The sequence below is a fragment of the Euprymna scolopes genome, chromosome 19 (genome assembly GCF_053919585.1).
Source record: "Euprymna scolopes isolate OS-2025 chromosome 19, ASM5391958v1, whole genome shotgun sequence".
Lineage (NCBI taxonomy): Eukaryota > Metazoa > Mollusca > Cephalopoda > Sepiida > Sepiolidae > Euprymna > Euprymna scolopes.
The window spans coordinates 19899976-19918994 of NC_136500.1; the positions used below are offsets into that span (position 1 = coordinate 19899976).

Here is a 19019-nt window from a genome sequence, read left to right on the forward strand (position 1 = left end):
ATAAATATATCTTTCCCAAACCTTAAAAATTAAATTTTTTTTTTTTTCTTTTTTTTTTTTTTTTTTTTTGAGAGAGAGTTCTTTAAAATCGCTGGGGAATGCCGCCTAAAATTTTAAAGAAGTAAATTTTAGGAGTTTAGTGCCTTTCAAAGACGATTATCATAATTTATTATCATCATTTAATTTCCTTTTTTCCTCCCCCCCCCCCACACACCTTTCCACGTGGTTCAGTAGTTAACCAGTGCTCCTGTTGCTGTCAGTAAGCTATCTTTTAATTTCTAGTTAAAAGAATTTTTCATGAAATAGAATCAGCATTTTTAAAAATTATTTTTTTAGTTGTGTATATTGTATTTACTCTTTGAAGTTAAGGAGGGTTAAAAAAATTGGTGACACCTAGATGGTGACTTAGGCAAAAAAAAAAAAAGAAAAAAGACACTGCGATTTCGACCCTCACTAATAAAACTGCTCTGAGTGACTAGTTGGTAATTTTGCTAAGTCGTGGACCAAAGAGTTAAAAAAAGATTTCAAGAAATTCAACGAATTTTCATTTGGTCCAAATTTCAAAATTTTGCGAAATAATACATGATCAATTTCATTTTAGAGATATTTCTTTCAAAAGCCTTCTTTGAAAAAAAGAAAAAAAAGTATATTGTTCTATTAAACCTTTTACTGTTTAAATAATTTGACTTTGCTCGTTTTATTTTAAGAAAATATAAGTTGAAAAAGCATTTTCATTCAGTATTAGAAGATTTGTTAGTAAAAAAAAAACAGTCACCAAAAAGACAAGCGTATTTTTTAAAATTTTTACTCGCAATGTAGAGCCCTGCATACTTCTTTTCAAGTTAACTCTTTTGTAGTTTTGATTACAATAGATCTGAATGAATGAATCTTGTAAGGGAGGGGGCACTAAGCATTGCCCTGTTAGTAATGAATTTCTTTGGTTTCTTTTTATAACATGCTACATTTCTCTCTTGCGGTTAGAAATATCAGGACATTTTTTTCTTTTTTTCAACATCAGACTAAAAGAATCGTAATGAAGGAATCGGAAAATTAAGGTATTTTTTACCGATGCGATTCCGATTCCTCCCAAAATACACGATTCTTACGATTCCGATTCCGATTAATCGTCCCACCACTAGTTTCTAGTTTATCAAAATATGTCCAAAGAATGCACCAGTGCACATTGTTAGTAATATTATACATTGTTAGTAATATCATACATTGTTAGTAATATTATACATTGTTAGTAATATTATACATTGTTAGTAATATTATACAGCAACTCCTTGATGTTTTTCGGGTTTCTCACATTGCATCACATCTCTGTTATGACCACGTTGTTATTGATTGGATATCAATAGGTACACTGGTTATTACTACGAAGGACAATTAATGAGACATGTGCTGGGAGGGACTCAGTTCTGGAGCATGTTTCCTGGCTAAGTTCCGCTGTTCCCTCAGGTTTTAAACCCCTGCAGTGTTGCTGACTCTTCACAATTTCTGTGGGAGATTAAGCCGAGCCAGCATTCTATCTTGCTTAGTTACCAGTCTTTTCGGGCTAACCACTGTCAGTTTAATTTTTAAATCAGCAATGATTAATTTTATTTTTAAGTTTTAGCCAATTCATTGCACAGACAGAATTTCACTTGAGTACCCAAAGCTTTTTTAGAGACAATTCAAAGTAGAAAGATACCGGGTAACAAATGCCAACAATAATAATCTGATTTATTTGAAATGAATGCTGTTCAACAGCATGTAAAAGAAACCTTAAACTAAACATGATAATGGAACACGTTGCAAGCCTGTCTCTATTCTATTGTTATTTTTCTAGAAGTGTAAGCCATGTTTAGTTTCAGAAACGTTTCAGATGGTTCGTTGTTCTAAACAAGTCTTGAGAGGTGACTGGTTTGCAGTAGACAGTTCCACAGAGCAAAATATTCTTACCGTGCCGAGACGGAAAAAAACATGTGAAATTGCTCCAGAAAAGGTTTAATATTTATGAAGCAATTCTGGTTTCTGATTGGTTGGTAGCAGAATGTGAATTAATTCGATTCGTCAGTTTCTAGCAGCATCGTTTATAAATAGAATCGTCCGACTGTGGGATCATACCCCATTACAAGTTCAAAATATTGCAACAATTTTCATGGCAAATATTCATCTGAGCTTCAGTCTATGGCCCTGCCCTGCTAAACTTTCATTTAAAGCACTCGACTAGCTACAACCACTACCAATAAGTTCCCCTACTCTTTATCATCGCCTAAATCTAAGTACAAATTCCATGAAGAAAACTTTTTTCCAGAACTGCTCGCATGTGGAACTCTGTTCCGCTGGCCTGCTTTCCAGCTGACTACAACATGGTCATCTTCAAGTCAAATAACAAAAACAAGTTTTTGATGTCCCGCCTCCTAAAATAATCAAATTCTACCTAATTTCCACCACTAATGATAACTACGCTGTTGTCTCCATGACCACCTTACATGCATTAACCCCTTATCCTTGATCGACATGAAAGGTATGATTTGTCCCAATGGATCAAAGTTGCTTCAAAATTTGAAGATTATATTTTGATTTATTTTTTTTTTACTTGGAAGTCACCACTTATCAAAGCCTGGAAACCATTCTAGGATAAGGGTTAAGTGTTAGGTAGATGCTAAGACAACATGATTGGTTATATAACGATAAATGGCTTTCTTGGTCTTTTGGCTTAGGGCAAAGTGTAGTATCTGTTCTGATGCTGCATCTTTTCTGTCTTCTGCCAATAAAGGAGAAATCCTTCTAGATTGAGGCAATGAAAATTTTTGCCTCAATCTTGCCTCCCCCCTCCCATTTTTTTAAGCTGAATTTTTCTTGTATTAAAAATCAACCTTGCATCTGATTCTGCTCTTATGGGAGGTCGAGTGTATGGGGGGTGATAAGAAAAATTACATGAAGAAAGCTGGAGCATACGATGACTAAAATGTTGTTCACATAACAGCAACCAAGATGAGGACTAGTCTTTTTTTTTGTTCTTATTTAGAATTCAACCTAATTATTAAAACAGCTACAGAAAAATCATATGATGTACATACCCATCACTGAACGGAAATGTTGTATTCCAAACATCATTTCAATTGATCAAGTAATGTTATTTTTATTTAAAAAATCATTTTTAAACAATTTAAAGCAATTAATGTGAACTCCGTAGCAGTACAAGGCTGATCTCACAAGTTTGAATGATTGTGGACTTATGCACTTTTTTTTTCTTTTTTTTTTATTTAAGATTGTGATCTGAGACAGTCCCTATTTGCTTAATCATAAAATTTGATTTTCTTGGTTAAAAATAAAATTACTTGATCAATTTACGTGATTTTTGGAATGTGACAGATATGTACATCAAAGATTTTTCTATATTTTTGCCTTTTTAATTACTTGGAATTCTAAAGAAAAAAATTTTTTCTTTTTTTTTTTTTTTAAACAAAATGATGGAAGAAAAACAAATATTTTGGAAAAAAGTCTTTCAGCAATCCAAATTAATCTTGACTGATTTTTAAACCAGTGTCAATTAATATATCTTATCCATTTCTTTCTTTTCTTTTCATGTTTCTATGTTGTATGGTGTTTCTGCATTACTGTTTCTTTTGTAAGCGTTTTTGTTGGCCACAGAATGCAAGCACCGACCTGTTCTGTTTTAAGCAAGGGTAACAACTCCTTTTTTTTTTCTTTTTTTCTTTTTTTTGCATTATAATTCTTATTTTCGTTCCTCGTTTTTAGGTGCTGAAAGGCAGGATAAATTTACCAAGGCAACATCTAAGGTAAGAAGAAAACTTTCATTTTAATTTCTCTTATTTTCAGTAATTTATAATGTATAAATATTTAAGTTTAAATTCTTTTCATTATTTATTGTTGAATTTATTTTCTCTTCACTGATTATTTTTCTAGCCTTCAAGCTGGGATACTTCCAATGAATATAGTGACTTCAATGATACTATCTTAGATTAGGATAATTTGACCAATGACTCCCCACATTTTTCATAGTCTTGCGCTTAATTTGTTTAATTGTATGCTTACCTTTTTAGGAAATAATTCAGACTGTAGTATCTACTCTCTTTGGATAAGAGATCCTTCTTGAATGGGGTAATTTTTGTTTGTGTTCCAGTAAGAATTCCTTTTTTTTCTTTTTTTTTTGTGGGGACGATGGGGGAGGTAAGTCAATAGAAATTATTTTTTTAATACTTGTTGACAATTTGTTTTTCCATTTCCAGATCAACATACATTTTTTTTTAATTCTCTATTTCAGTTTTGCATTCTGAGATAAGTTTTTCTAATAGATTAGCAGGGGGTACCCGGCGTTGCCCGGGTGTTTGGAGGTAAATCAAAACTCCGGGGCGGGGGTAGGGGGGAGGGGTAAAATAAAAAAAAAAGTTTTGGTAGGTGAGTATGAGGATCGAACCTGAACTCTTGAGGCGAAGTTGGAAATTAAAGTGTGAAAAAAAAGAACGTGTGATGTTAACCATTGAGCCACCGCGAGATACTAACGGAAACACGTTTGAATTTATTTAATTACTTAGATTTGGCAGGTGCACTTTAATGACTTCATTAGGTCAACTTTGACTACGGGGTATTTCATTTACTGCGAGAACGCTTTTTTTTTTTTTTTTCCCCAAAATGTTGGGGATGGGGCAGCTCCCCTTGTCCAAATTGAATAGCTATTGTCTGATGTAAGGAAAATATTTCCACATTGATCAAAGCTGATTGCTTTTGGACATTTCCGGCGATGATGCCAGAATGAGTGTCGCTTTTATTATATGACAAAGCCTAATCCACGTGCGGCGAGCGACAAATGTTGAATACTTATCTTCCCGAAGTCGAGCAAATTAAATAGACAGGCAAGCTCCGTTGTTAACTCGGAGATATTATGATTTATATGTGATATAAAAAGTTTTAAGAAGTTGTGAGCCAACCGAGCGTTTCTCTGAAAAAAGCCTTTCTTGGACATACACAAAAAGTGAACATACATACACACATTTTTGCTTTTATATATATAGATAATGCCTTATTGATAGAATTATTTTCTAAGCAAACAGCAACAGCAGCAAACAACAAAAATAGCAAAGCAGAAAAAAACATTTTTTTGTAAAATACTCAATTTTCATTAGTTAAATATTAAATTTTATTGGTTATTGAGATCCCTTCAACCAATCAGAAACAGTTTCCATAGGAGCCTAGCACTTGTCAAATATTTCTATATAAGCAACAACCGAACACAGGTCTCCAAATGAACCTTTGCCACCCAGGACAAGGCCCACAGCTCTCCTTTATCATCAGTTGAAACAACTCGGACACTAGCAAACTACCCAAATTAACCCTGGTTGTTGAGTCAGAGAATCTATGGTCATCAGTATCAAGGATATAACCCAACTCATTAAAAAATACTTTGTCAGCAATCAATAATCGGCTATCAGAAAATGGATGATAACAAATCCATTATCATTGACAAAATTAATTGATAACCCCAACCGATTAATAAATCTCATTTCTCCCAGACCAGAGCTGGGCATTTGCAATCAAATCCCACACAATATTATCCCAAAAATAAATGACTGAGAATTATTGCTGTATCACTGCTGTTGTTTTTTTTATTTCAAAATGCATGATAAAACAGAAGTTTTCTTCAACCAAGTTTTATTTATCACTGAGCAGAGAATAATTCTCTTGTAATATAATTAATGAAAAATGACTAAGAGAACATTGTAACCAAATCAAATAATCTTAGTCAAATATTTTCCTTTAAAAACAATGACGGACGTCAAGGTGTTACTGCTAATATCATGGAGACCACTTATAGGACTTCAGTAAACTAAGCATACATTTTATCTGTTTAATAATTATTACATTAATTTCGAAGAAACTGCTTCTCTCAAAATATGTAGTCCCACAAGGAAGGTAGCAAAGACTTTCACTTTCTATCCATTAAGTCCACTCATTCCCTTTGCATCACTGTTGCTTCCTTAAAAGGTATAATTATTTTTAGGCTACTGTTTCTTACCTCACTTCTTCGTTTGTATTAATTTCAACATACTATGCTACATTAAAAAATGATAAATAATTCCTCACTTTCATTTACATTTTAAATGGCTTCCTGAATGTATTCAAAGAATAAGTGAATATTTGAGTGCTTTATTTTCAGGACTGCTCTCTGCCTATTAATAATACCTTTTAATCATTCCTCAGAATACTTGAATAAATTAACGAACACCTGATTATATTCAAAATGGCATCTTTTCCTGAATGCTATGCTCAGTGTACTAACTTCTTTGTGAACATTTTTTTATTTGCTTTGTGATTATCGATTTTGTTTTATAGATAAAAAAAAAATTGCCAGACATGTTTTCCTTTAAAAATAAGTAATCTTTATGTAACTCCAGTAACTTTTTTTTTTAACATTAAGATAAACACGCAAACATATTTAATGCTAGTGAATACTGTTCCAAAACTCTTCACTTAAAAACAAGACGGTTCCCACTTTTCAGTTAACAAATAAACAAACATATTTAGACCAGAAAAACAAGCACAAGACTGACAATGTATGAAACCCCAAGATTAAGTGAACCACCAGCGTGATATGTGCCAGGAATCCATATATTTTTTTCCTCTCGACTTCTTTTTCATCAAAGTTTCATATTTCCATTATGGAAGTGACACTGATCTTTAACTATTATGCACACAAGTATGCAAGACTACATTAAATTCGTCTACTAATGCTCTTTCTTTATGGTGACTTTTTTTTTTTTAATAAAGCCACACGAAAATGGTTACTGTCCTAACAAAGAAGTACATCAATAGTTACCTTTTGATAACAACATCTTTTAACCAAGAACAAATTTAACTATTTTAAATTAAATAAATTTTTTAAAAATTATTTCCTTTTCTTTAGACTTATTACTGAACAAAAAAAAAAAAATGTTTAATAGCTATTCACTAATGTTTCCTTTTTTTTTTTTTTCTAAAAACAAATGTCATTTACTAATACAAAATCGATTATTAACTTGGTACTTCTTCATTTTATGACTGTTTTCTTTTCATTTAATTATGGTATAGCTTGTGAAAATTGTCTTAGTCTAAAAGGATTTCTTATTACGAGAATTAATTGAGCATATCTTTGGAATTATTTACATTTCTGTTTTCCAACAGTCAGCATTATTTACATACACATACCTAGGACTTGAGAGAGTACACCTTCTTCAGTTAGGAATTCTCTTATTTTTGGAGGTTTACTATTAATTTTCTTACTGTTACAGTAAGAAATGGGAATCAGAAGTAACGAAATTCCCACTATTCTGATTGGGGTGGGGGATCACTGGATTGAAAAAAAGTTAAAATTGGTCCAGTCTAGAAGAACTTCTCGTTTGTGGAACGAATATAGAACAAGAAAAACATTTTCGATTAAAACATAAAATATTATGACTTTTGGAGACACCTTCGTTATTTTCTTGTTTTTTGTAATTACATGTAAACAATCAGAAAATATTAGTGTTGGGACGATTCCTATATTTTTTCCAATTCTGATTCCATGAAAACGTTGATTAACGATTCCAATACCAAGTACGATTCCAATTCCGATTCCCATAGAATTGTTGTTTTGAAATATACCATTATATAATCAAAAGTTTTTGTGTAGCGCGAAAAAGTGGAAATACAATTAAGGGAATTTCGCAAACGATTTGATGTTTTTCGTAAAATTTCTTTCATTGAAGATAAAAGTCAAAACAAATATTTTAACCATGAATTAACATGCACCATGAAATTAATAACAATCAATTTCAGGAGTTATTTTATATATCAAAAAATATAAAGAAAAAGTCATGACCAATTCAACAAAAATATAACCTCAAATTTCAAGAGGAATAACATGTTTTTAACTTTTGATATTCATTTTTTGTTTTATTTGCTCTTTATCTTCGATAACTCTTTAAAATTTAACATTTTTTTTTTTTTTTTTTTTTTTTTTGCAGCTTCAATCGCTAACTGATTTTTATTCCACTTTCTAGAATATTCTTATTTCTAAATGAAATTTAAAAATAACTAAATCTTTGATTAAATTTTCAGCCTTTTATATTCAATCATCTCAAATTATTCCTATTTATTTATTTGACTTTTTAAAAAATATTTTTAACAATTATTTTTTAAATCTAAATAAATTGGTTTCGTAAATGTTACCTTATGCTACAACAGAACATCGACCACTCTAATTTGTTTTTTTAAAGCTATTCAAGGTTGCTGACAATGAATCTGATTGGAATCCTAAACCCGGAACCATTAAAGTAAGAATATCTGCCAATACGTGCACAAAATTAATGACAGAAGACCTTGGCTTTCATTTGTCGAGGGAAATAGTCAATTTGGTCCAGGCTACCTGCCCGATACAATGATTATTTAGAAACCTCTTGACAGGTTTACTATTCTATACTTTCATCTTATGATTTAATAAACAAGATAATGTAAAAACCGTATTTAACTTGAAAATCCTATTTAAAAAAAAAAAAAAGTACCATTGTAGAAGTAAAAAAAAACAAAAAAAAACAGTAAAAGTCCCTGCCTCTGTAACTCTCTGCTGCTGCTCTATTTCCTAAATTGATAACCTTTGCGTCCCCACCCCCACCACATATAGAAATTTTATTTTACTAACTTCCCTTTCTCTCTTTTTCAAAATTCTCTTTATAAATTCATTTTTTTTTTTTTCTTTTTCCAAATCTGAGGAAAATCCAAATCGATACCCTTTTTCTCTTTTGTTCCCTTCCCAAACCAGAGAGGTGTCTGCACTTTCAGACCCCAGAAAATACCTTTTGACAGCTTGTTATTCACACTTCCCATTGACAATAACAACCCCTGCTACAAAAAATCTTCACAGGATCACAGGTCATATCTGTTATCATATGAGCGTCTGTTTACAATTATATATTGCGTTTCCAATCTCGCAATATCATTAAATATCTGAATATACCAGCAAGGTTAGTCTATTTCTCCCAGGATTCTTAATATTGCAACCGTCTTCCTTATCTGTAAATGTACATGCGTGAGCATATTTTCATACTTCTGCAGTTTATGAACCATGCTACTTTTTTATTTTAGATAGGATTTTCAAGTTAAATACAATTTTTTACAGTATCTTTCATTTATTAAATTGTGAGGTGAAAGTACAGAATAGTTAACATTATTTCAACACAGTCCATAAACTGCAGAAGTACCAAATGTAATTTCCTTGAGAAAAAAAAATAAATAAAAGAAAAAGTAAAATCTCCCCGACCTCCATTTATCTGTAATCTGTTAATTTATATGCGTAAGTATTAATTCTGAAGTTTACAAACTGTTCTGAATTATGTTATTATTTACAAACGCATTCTTATTATACTTTCACCTAATAATTTAATAAACAAGATAACGTAAAAATTGAATTGAACCTGAAAAATCTGGTGATTTTGCCCATTCGGCAAAATCGCCATCCTTTCAAGATATTTGCATACGGGACATAAGCACTTCTGACTATAAATACCAATACACATGTAAACATTGAAATTGTTTAATATATCTCAGTAATGGCATACATAAAAAGAACTTAACAAGCTCAGAAAGAATCTTTTTAAATGGTTAAAATCCGATGAAAATTAAGGAAGTTATGACTATTTTTGTGCCTTGCACGTTTGGATGTTTCCCTTTTTAGACCGTATGCATTTTGTCGCATTTTTTACACTACTTTTTCAGTAAAATGTTATATCTTTATTAAAACACAAGATTAGGCAATGAAATTTGCCATATAAGTGTATTTTTGTACAAGGAACCAGAATATGCTACTGAAAATCTCCAGAAATTAATGGTTTCAAAATAATCTGCAGTAAATGCACATAAATATGCTGCGATTGCTTAAAAATGCCATTTATCTATTAACAGAAAAGAAGTTAGAGAACTCAAAGCTGAATTGTAATGCATTATATGTACAAATAACTGAAATCTAAATCTAGGATTGTTTAAAAATGAATATATTGCAATATTTCTTTGATATTATTGTTCTGTTAACCGCCCTCCCATCTGCCACCTCTCCAAAATATGTGTAGACTATTATGTGTGAACACCTTGAAATACTTTAATGAAAGATAAACAAAAATTATTTTAGAATTTAATGTAAAATGATTCCTCATTTTGAGCCATTCCAGCATTTAGGGCAGTTAGCCCATTTTTGTTTTTTTTCTGTGGGAGATAAATCCTGGGCATTTTTTTTTTCTAAAGGAGATTGTGTGATTTTAAGAGGGTCTTTGTGCAATTATGAGAGGGTGGGGAGTTTGCTACTCTGACTTTGGATTAATAATAGGGCTAAGGGAAATTATGCGGGAACTTGATAGAAACAAAACAAAAACAAAGAATTTAGAGTAGGGGGTTGGTTTCACATAAATTTAATTTAATGTAAAATAATTTACCATTTTGAGACCATTCTAGTGTTTTAGAACAGTTTACCAATTTATTTTTTTATGGGAGATTAATCATATGCACTTTTCTTTAAGGAAAAATCTTTTTTTTTTCTTTTTTATGCTTATATGAAGCTTATAGAGGAAATTTGTTTGGTGGGGAGCTTGCCACTCGGATTTAACGTTATTGTTAGAGGGTACAAAAGGTTTTAGGAGGCGCTTTGCCACTCAATCCTAGGGTTAGAGGTAGGATTAAGTTTTTTTTTTTTTTTTTTTGTTTGGTAAGAGGGTGTTTGACACCCATTGTGAAACTACAAAAAAAAATTAACATTCCTGTTTACTTGCCTCCCCACGCAGGCAGAGTTGGACACAAGGTTGGTTTTTTAATGTGGGGAAAATCCAGCTCCCCCAAAAGGGGCACTATGGATGGGAATAAAAATAAGAATTATTTCAGTCATGAAGGATTTCATCCCACTGACCGAGGACAGAAAAATTGAAGTGTAGCATCAGAACAGATACTACACTTTATTCATGGCCAAATGTTATTTAAAACAAGTGACGTCACTCTAACAGAAAAGAAAATGTGACGTTTGGAAAAGTATCAAGCTTTTTTTTCACCACCTATTTAAATATAAAAAAAACAAAAAAAACCTTTGTGCTAAAGCTAACAAATTGTTTGCAAATTTTTAATGAATTTTATTTTTATTTTTAATTACATTTTATGTCTTTTTCTACCATTTTTATTTCTTAACTTCACTGATGTTTGGAAAAGTTTCCTTTCTCCAAATATTTAAACATCAATTTTTCATTTTTTTAAAATTTATTTTTTCTGATAATCAAGTAAGATTAGCTTCTATTCGATAATAATCCGCTGAAGACATTGTGAAAAAGATGAAAATTAAATAAAAAGGAGGGGGGTACCACTCATACACGTGAGTCAAAAAAAATCATATTTCACATTTTCAGTTGTTCAAAGCAAAATAATATTTTTGAAATTTGACCACTTGTCAAATTTTTAAAATATTTATATGGTTGGTAACAGAATAGCTCTAACTAAACATGTAAGAAAATTTTTTCTAATCAGATTTAAATTAAAAAAAAAATACAATCTTGAATAAAAATCAACAACAAAAAAATGTCTATAAACAAACATTTTTTTTTTGTTGATTTTCATTCCAGATTGTTGCTGCAGACGTTAATACTATTACTAATGCTGCACTCAAATGATTTTTTTTCCGGATATCATGTTTTTAAATTGCTAGCTACCACAAGATGAAACAACATACAATTATACTTTTAATGGATAAAAACGGTAAAAAGATTGTTTTATCTTACAATGGGTTTCAAAATCTTACCGAAAACACTGTTTTATGATGTTCAGGTTTAATCAGTTTATTTGCTTAAAACTTTAAAAATATATGTTCATTACTCCTTATGAATTCATTTGAAAGTATATTCATTTCCAAACAAAACGGTGGTATTTTGAGGACTTAAAGTACTTCGGTTTTTAAAATCTGGCTATTTTAGCAGAAGCCACTTGAAATCTGTGATTATCCAAAGCGTTTTATCGTCCATGTGTATTGGTACTATGAGCGGAGAGAGTTGAATCCAGTTCTGGCATTCTAAGTTTTCACAAAAATATACAAATCCAAAAGACACTTGCTTTTATCTAGCCACATGACTTTATTGAAATAAAATGATTAATTTTCAATTGTAATTTTTCTAAAGAATTTCATTTTGAAATTGTGTATACCAAACCTCATTTTTAATCAGCTAGAAAAATACCTAATAAAGTAAGATGAATTTGATCCTTTTCAAGTTACCACTTCAGGTCAGTACACACAAGCAGAGATACATGGAGAGATAGTGGTTTCAGCTGCTTAACAATCATGGTATTTGTGATAATACTAGTGTTATTATTGATCCAAAATGATTAATCGTTAAAGGTTGGGTATGGAATTTCTTGAGTTAATCTACTATCCTGGGCAACACCAGGATACTGGTCTGCTAGTTAGTAATATAACAGTATCACAGTCTCAACTTTTTCCTAATGACCAATTTGTAGAGGTAGAAATTTTAGTCTTCATGCAAAATACACCTTATGTAATGATTATCAAAATGCTAAGTTCAGTAGCATACCTCTGATCAAAGTGATTTGGAATGCACAGTATAACCTGTTAGATGTGTTTTCACATTGTAGTGTTTGTGTGGAGGGGGCAGGAGCTTACCAGTTTGCTATTGATTAATGTATTTTTTCTAGAATCATGTTGACACATTGATTCTCTCCTGTCAGATCACCAAAGTTAAGTAACGATGAATTTGGTCAGTACCAGATGGGTGAGCATTTGGGAATAGTGGGTTCTGTATCTGCTCTCTGCTTATCTTGGCATTGTTTCCAGTCACCCTGAATTTCTACTTGCCACTGGAGTAAAACAGTGGCGACTCAGGAGAGGTGTGGTTGGAGTTTGTGCAACTCTTGCCACATAAAGTTTCACGCGCAAGTCATAGCATCATTCGGTAGTTGAAAAACTTTCAAGCCTGCATTGGCCTGACAATTCATCTGCAGACCCACAAAAAAAACCCAGTCAGCTACAAATTGTATCCATGCTCTTCATCGACAACGATGAATGAACAGTTATTAGTTGTTATGAAAACCTCAGCATTTTTATCAAAACTGCTGGAGTTGAACATTCGGCTCTCTATTGTTCATAATGCAATTGGTTTCATCTTAAAAAACACCCCAAAAAACTCATCACATCACGCACACTATTGAGATGTGTGCAGAATAGGAGGTTTTAATGTTATAGCTATGTTGAAAGGATGCATGTGAGTTCTTGAGTTAGATGTACAACAGTTGAAATAGCAAAGTCAGTTGACAGGTAGGCCAAGAAAAACATGGGAGGATATGATAAGGATGGATTTGAAAAAGAGAGATGAATAAAAACCTGGCCAGTGATAGGTTAGTTTAAAATTTATTTTCTTAAAGCCATCCAACATATACCAGCATGCAAAGTGGATGTTAAACCAAATATGATGATGATTGTTGTTGAGCATCATTCATTCATATGAATCAGATGATTAGTGTTGGCATTCATTTCCCCTGTATCTTTCTAATTAGAATTCTTTCTAGAAACACATATTGGGTACTTATGGGAGGGATCATGTAAAGGTTGCTAACATCCCTAAGTGAAAGTGTTTCTCTGAAACAAACTGGATTCGAACTTGACACACCCAGGTGATTAGTCCATGTCCTTAACCACTTAGCCACAATTACCTTGATGATGATGCTGCTGCTGATATAGATACTTAAGAAAAAAAAAATTAAAATTAATTTATTTATCCTCAAGATTAATTGCTTTCCTAAATCTTAAGAATAAATGTCATACTTTCCTCTTCACCACTAAGAAGATGAAAAAAGATGGATCCCTCTCCCCAATGTAATTTGAACATGGGATGCTGTCATGTGCATTATCTATTCAGTGTAATTTTCACATCATCATTTGTACCATACACTCGTAATCATTTTGTTAATTAACCTTCTCTTTTTGATGAGAACAAATCCAAACATTTATTTTACAGAAATCACAATCGTTCTATATAAATAAAACAGTAGGTGTGTGTGTGTGTGTATGTATATATATATATATATATATATATATATATATATATACAGGGCGTCCGTAAAGTTACTATACAGTCTTACAAGTTACTATACAGACACCATACAGCTATACAAAAATAAATATTAACTATTGATACAAATATAATACAATAAAACAATAAGACTGTATAGTAACTTTACGGACACCCTGTATATATATATATATATATATATATATATATGTGTGTGTGCGTGTGTAAATATTTAACCAATAAACTCTTCTACTATTCACATCACACAATAGATAGCAATCGCACACGAAAGATGGTTTATAACGAGTAAAATCTTTGTTTGGATGGATAAATAACACATACAGAAATATGTTGGCAGGAGTTGAAATACAAAATGTTAGTTTGAACTTGCCAACATACTCCTATTACTTTTCTGCATGCGCAAATTCATTCATTCATAGCTTGAAGTGGTTTAATTTTAAATTTTCTTATCTATCGATAGCTCAAACAATAGGGAATGTGGCTGGAGCGCTAAATGTTTTGGTTTCGATTCTAGCATATGGCACCCAAGTCACTTTTTATTTTTAAATCTTTTGAAATCAGTATTATATATTAGGCACAATATAACATTCAATAGAGAATTTGCTCTTTAATGATAAATACAAAATCTGCATGAATTAAAATATATTTAAGCGTATTTAAATAAATAAACATTTATTTATTTAAAAATTTGAAATCAACTTAGTTTCAATGATATATCTTCAATCTGCATAGATTTTTATGCCCGATGAATACATATATCATCAAAACCAAGTTGATTTTAAATTTTTAAATGAATAAATGTTTATTTGTGAACTGTTATCCTCATCTTCATAGTTGTTGTTTCACCACGTTTTGGCCAACTCATCCTCTGGCCTTCTTCAGGAGATTAACCGCGACGGGATAGGAATGCTGAGTCTCATAAATGTATCCCCAGTAATTTCTGCCTTCCATAATTGTTGTTGTCTTTACGGTTCCAGGTGAGCATTGTCTGAAGACAGCACTTTCAATCCTACCCAAAGCAGACCAGAGATTTACTTGGCCAAAACTTGGCCAGACAACAACAACAACAACTGTGGAAGGCAGTAATTACTAGGAATACGGTTATGACTCAGCATTCCTATCCAGTCATGGTTAATCACCTGAAGAAGGCCAGAGAATAAGTTGGCTGAAACGTAGTGGAACAACAACGTTGAAGATGAGAATAAATATACAAATTACTCATCTCAAAGAATTCCAATAAAAACTAAATAAATAAATAAATGTTTATTAAAAAAAGAAAGAAAAATTCTGCATCTTATTGGTTTCGTAACTTTCCAATTCAAATTTACAAAATACTTACATCAAGGAGAAGGGAGTCTCTAACTTTTGGATTATAATTATAATTTTTGACCTGGTGTAAAACTGGTATTTAAACGAGTTGATATGTATCTTTTACAAAGATTTATTTCAGTTTTGAATAAATATTATGGCTAGTTTGAATTCACTATCTTAAACGTGTTCCAACTTGACGCACATTTGACATAGATATTCTCTTAGCATAGTTCTCGAATTCCATTAGGTGAATGTTTCAAAGAAAAGATATATTACTAAATTGATATTGGCATTAACCTTGTTTCTTTTTTTTTTTTTTTTCTTTTTTTCTTTAAAATTTTATATATACTAGCTATTATATAAGTGTTGGAGTTTGCTAATGAACAGTTGTGACAATTTCTTGTTTATGCAAATCACCCCTTCCCCAGGAGAAGGTAATGCCTGGGAGGATGGTCTCATGACAACAGATACATTTGTTCTCCTCCAAAGAAAGATATAATGCTTGTGAGAATATCATGATCACTGGACCGATACTACACTACTCCCATCCCCAAAGGAGAAGGTAATACTTAGGAGGATGGTCTCCTACGAACAGAACGTGTACTACAGTACCCTCCATTCAATTATCTATTGAAAGAAAGTACATTAATAGAATTAATAATATAGTTTTGGCTTCAAACATATCAAATCTCTATTTCTAATGTAATAATGTTGGTTGGATTTTTCAAGTAGTATTTAAACTAACATATTAAAATTTGATTTTTACTAGCCAATTTTCATTTCTTATTGTTATATTATGCTAATTACAATAAGTTAATGCAGAAATGCATATGAAAAAATTGAAATTGCTTAAAATATCTCAATAATGGCATACATAAAAAGAACTTGATAAGTTAAGAAGGAATCTTTTTAAATTTTTTAAACCCAATTAAAATTAAGGAAGTTATAACTATTTTTGTGCCTTGAACGTTTGGATATTTTTCCCTCTTTAAGACCATATGCATTTTGTCACAGTTTTTCAGTAAACATGTTATATCTTTGTTAAAACACAAGATTAAGCAATGAAATTTGCCATATAAGTGTAGTCTTGTACAAGGAATCAGATTATGCAACTGAAAATCTCCAAAAATTAATAGTTTTCAAATAATCTGCAATAAATGTGCATAAATATGCTGCAATTCCTTAAAAATGCCATGTATCCATAAACAGAAAAGAAGTTAGAACTCAAAGCTGAATTGTAAGGTATTTTGTGTACAAAAAAAAAAAAAAATATGAGATCTAAATCTAAGACGATTTAAAAATGAATATATTGCATATTGCAATATTTCTTTGGTATTATACCCCCCCCCATCTAACCACCTCTCTAAAATACGTGATTCTACCTTTGGAGACAATTATGTGTCAACACTTTGAAAAACTTTAATGAATAATAAAAAAATTATTTTAGAATTTAATGTAAAATGACTCCTCATTTTGACCCATTGCAGCATTTAAGGACAGTTAATCTATTTTTTCTATGGGAGATTAATCTTGGGCATTTTTAAAAAATTATTTGTATAAGGCGATTATGTGTGGTTTTAAGTGGGTCTTTGTGCAATTATGAGAAGGTGGGGTGGTTACCACTCTGACTTTGGGAAATTATGTGCGGACATCCTGAAGGCTTTATAGAAACAAAACAAAAACAATTTTAGAATTTATAATAGGGGTTGGTTTCACATAAATTTAATGTAAAGTAATTCACCATTTTGTGACTATTCTAGCGTTTTAAGACAGTTGACCAATTTATTTTTTTATGGGTGATAAATCGTGCACTTTTCTTTAAGGAAAGATCTTTTTTTTTTTATGCATATATGTAGCTTACAGAGTAATTTTGTTTGGTGGGGAGATTGCCACTCAGGCTTTGTGTTATTGTTACGGCTAAAGAAGGTTTCAGGAGGCGGTTTGCCACTCATACCTAGGGTTAGAGGTAGCATGAAGGGAGTTTGTTTTGTTAAGAGGGCATTTGATACCCATTGTGAAACTTTACAGGAATTACGACTAAGAGACAAAAATAAATGTTATTTAAAACAAGCAACACCACTCTAACAGAAAATGTGACGTTTGAAAAGTATCAAGTTGTTTTTGCCCACCTTCTAAAATATGAAAAAAAAATTTTTTTTGCTAAAGCTGACAAATTGTTCACAAATTTTGACTGAATTTGATTTTTAATTACATTTTATGTCTTTTTCTACCATTTTTATTTCTTAACTTCACTGATGTTTGGAAAAGTATCCATCCTACAAATATTTAAATATCGATTTTGCATTTTTTATTTTTAAAAAAATTTTTTTTAATTTTTTTTTTTGATAATTGGGTAGATTAGTTTTCCATTCAATAACAGGGTTCTACGGACAAACTTATCTTAAGTTGACCTTTGACAACTAAATATTTTCGTTTACTAGCCAAATAGAAAAGTTACTAGCCAAACCCACATGATTTTTAGAATATGACATCTTCGGTCTGTGACGAGTATGTACATCATAAAGATTTTTTTTTTTTTTTTTTTTTTAAGTGTAATTCTAAATATACAATATGTTGAGACTTGGTGGTATAAACATTCTGATTTCTTCAGATATTTTTTAACCAGCCTTCATTAAAAAAAAAAGTATATTGTTCTATTAAACTTTTCTTGTTTAAATAATTTAACTTTGTTTTATAAAAAAAAAAATTTGAAAATATATCTTTCTCTCAGTAGTCAACTTTGGAAGATTGTCAGTGAAAGAAATGCAATCACCAAAAGATAAGCGTTTCATTATTTCTAGTCACCACTTTGAAACAAAAAAAAAACATTTGCAAATACGACGGTTTCACTCGCAGTGTAGAGCCCGGAATGATAATTCGTTGGAAACATTGTAAAAAAAGATGGAAATTAAAAAAAATATAGAGGTACTGCTCATACACATGAACCAAAAAATCATATTTCACATTTTCAATTGTTCAAAGCAAAACACAGTATTTTAAAAATTTTACCATTGATCAAATTTTAAAAATGTTTGTATGGTTGATAACAAAATAGCTCTAACTAGACATGTAAGCAAATATTTTTATCAGATTTTCAATTAAAAAAAAATTTGATCGGGAATAAAAATTAAGAACAAAAAAAGAAGTCTGTTTACAACCGTGCTATCGCTACTGATGATGCTATTACTAATACTACAAGACAGTCTACACTCAAACTCAAAACGATTTTTTTTTCCAGGTATCATGATTTTAAATTGCTAGCCACCACAAGAAAAAAACAACATGCAATTATACATTTAATGGATAAAAGCAGTAAAAAGATTGTTTTATTTAACACTGGGTATCCGAAGGAAATTTAAAAGAAAATTTTCAATACTCGTCATGTTAAAATCTTTTTTTTTTAACATGGCAAAAACACGAGTGGTCAAAAATATTTTGGACACCACAAACTATTAAAAGTGACATCTCTTCTGGTTAGTTTCCAAATTTCATGACAAAATTCTTAATACAAATGCAGTACAAGCATTTACAAATCAGGGGACGGGTCTTTACAAAACGTTACCAGAAACGCTGTTTCATGATGTTCAGATTTTTATCACTTTATTTGCTTAAAACTCT

General features: G+C 31.1%; 1 protein-coding gene across 3 annotated transcripts in view; it reads left to right on the forward strand.

The window, feature by feature from the left end:
* LOC145303474 (uncharacterized) overlaps positions 1 to 19019 on the forward strand; it is a 266228-nt gene that overhangs the window by 24053 nt on the left and 223156 nt on the right. For all 3 annotated transcript variants that reach the window (XM_080144825.1, XM_080144826.1, XM_080144827.1), the window contains exon 2: positions 3751 to 3791. In XM_080144825.1, coding sequence (XP_080000951.1) covers positions 3751 to 3791 — 41 coding nt within the window. The remainder of the gene's footprint in view (positions 1 to 3750; positions 3792 to 19019) is intronic.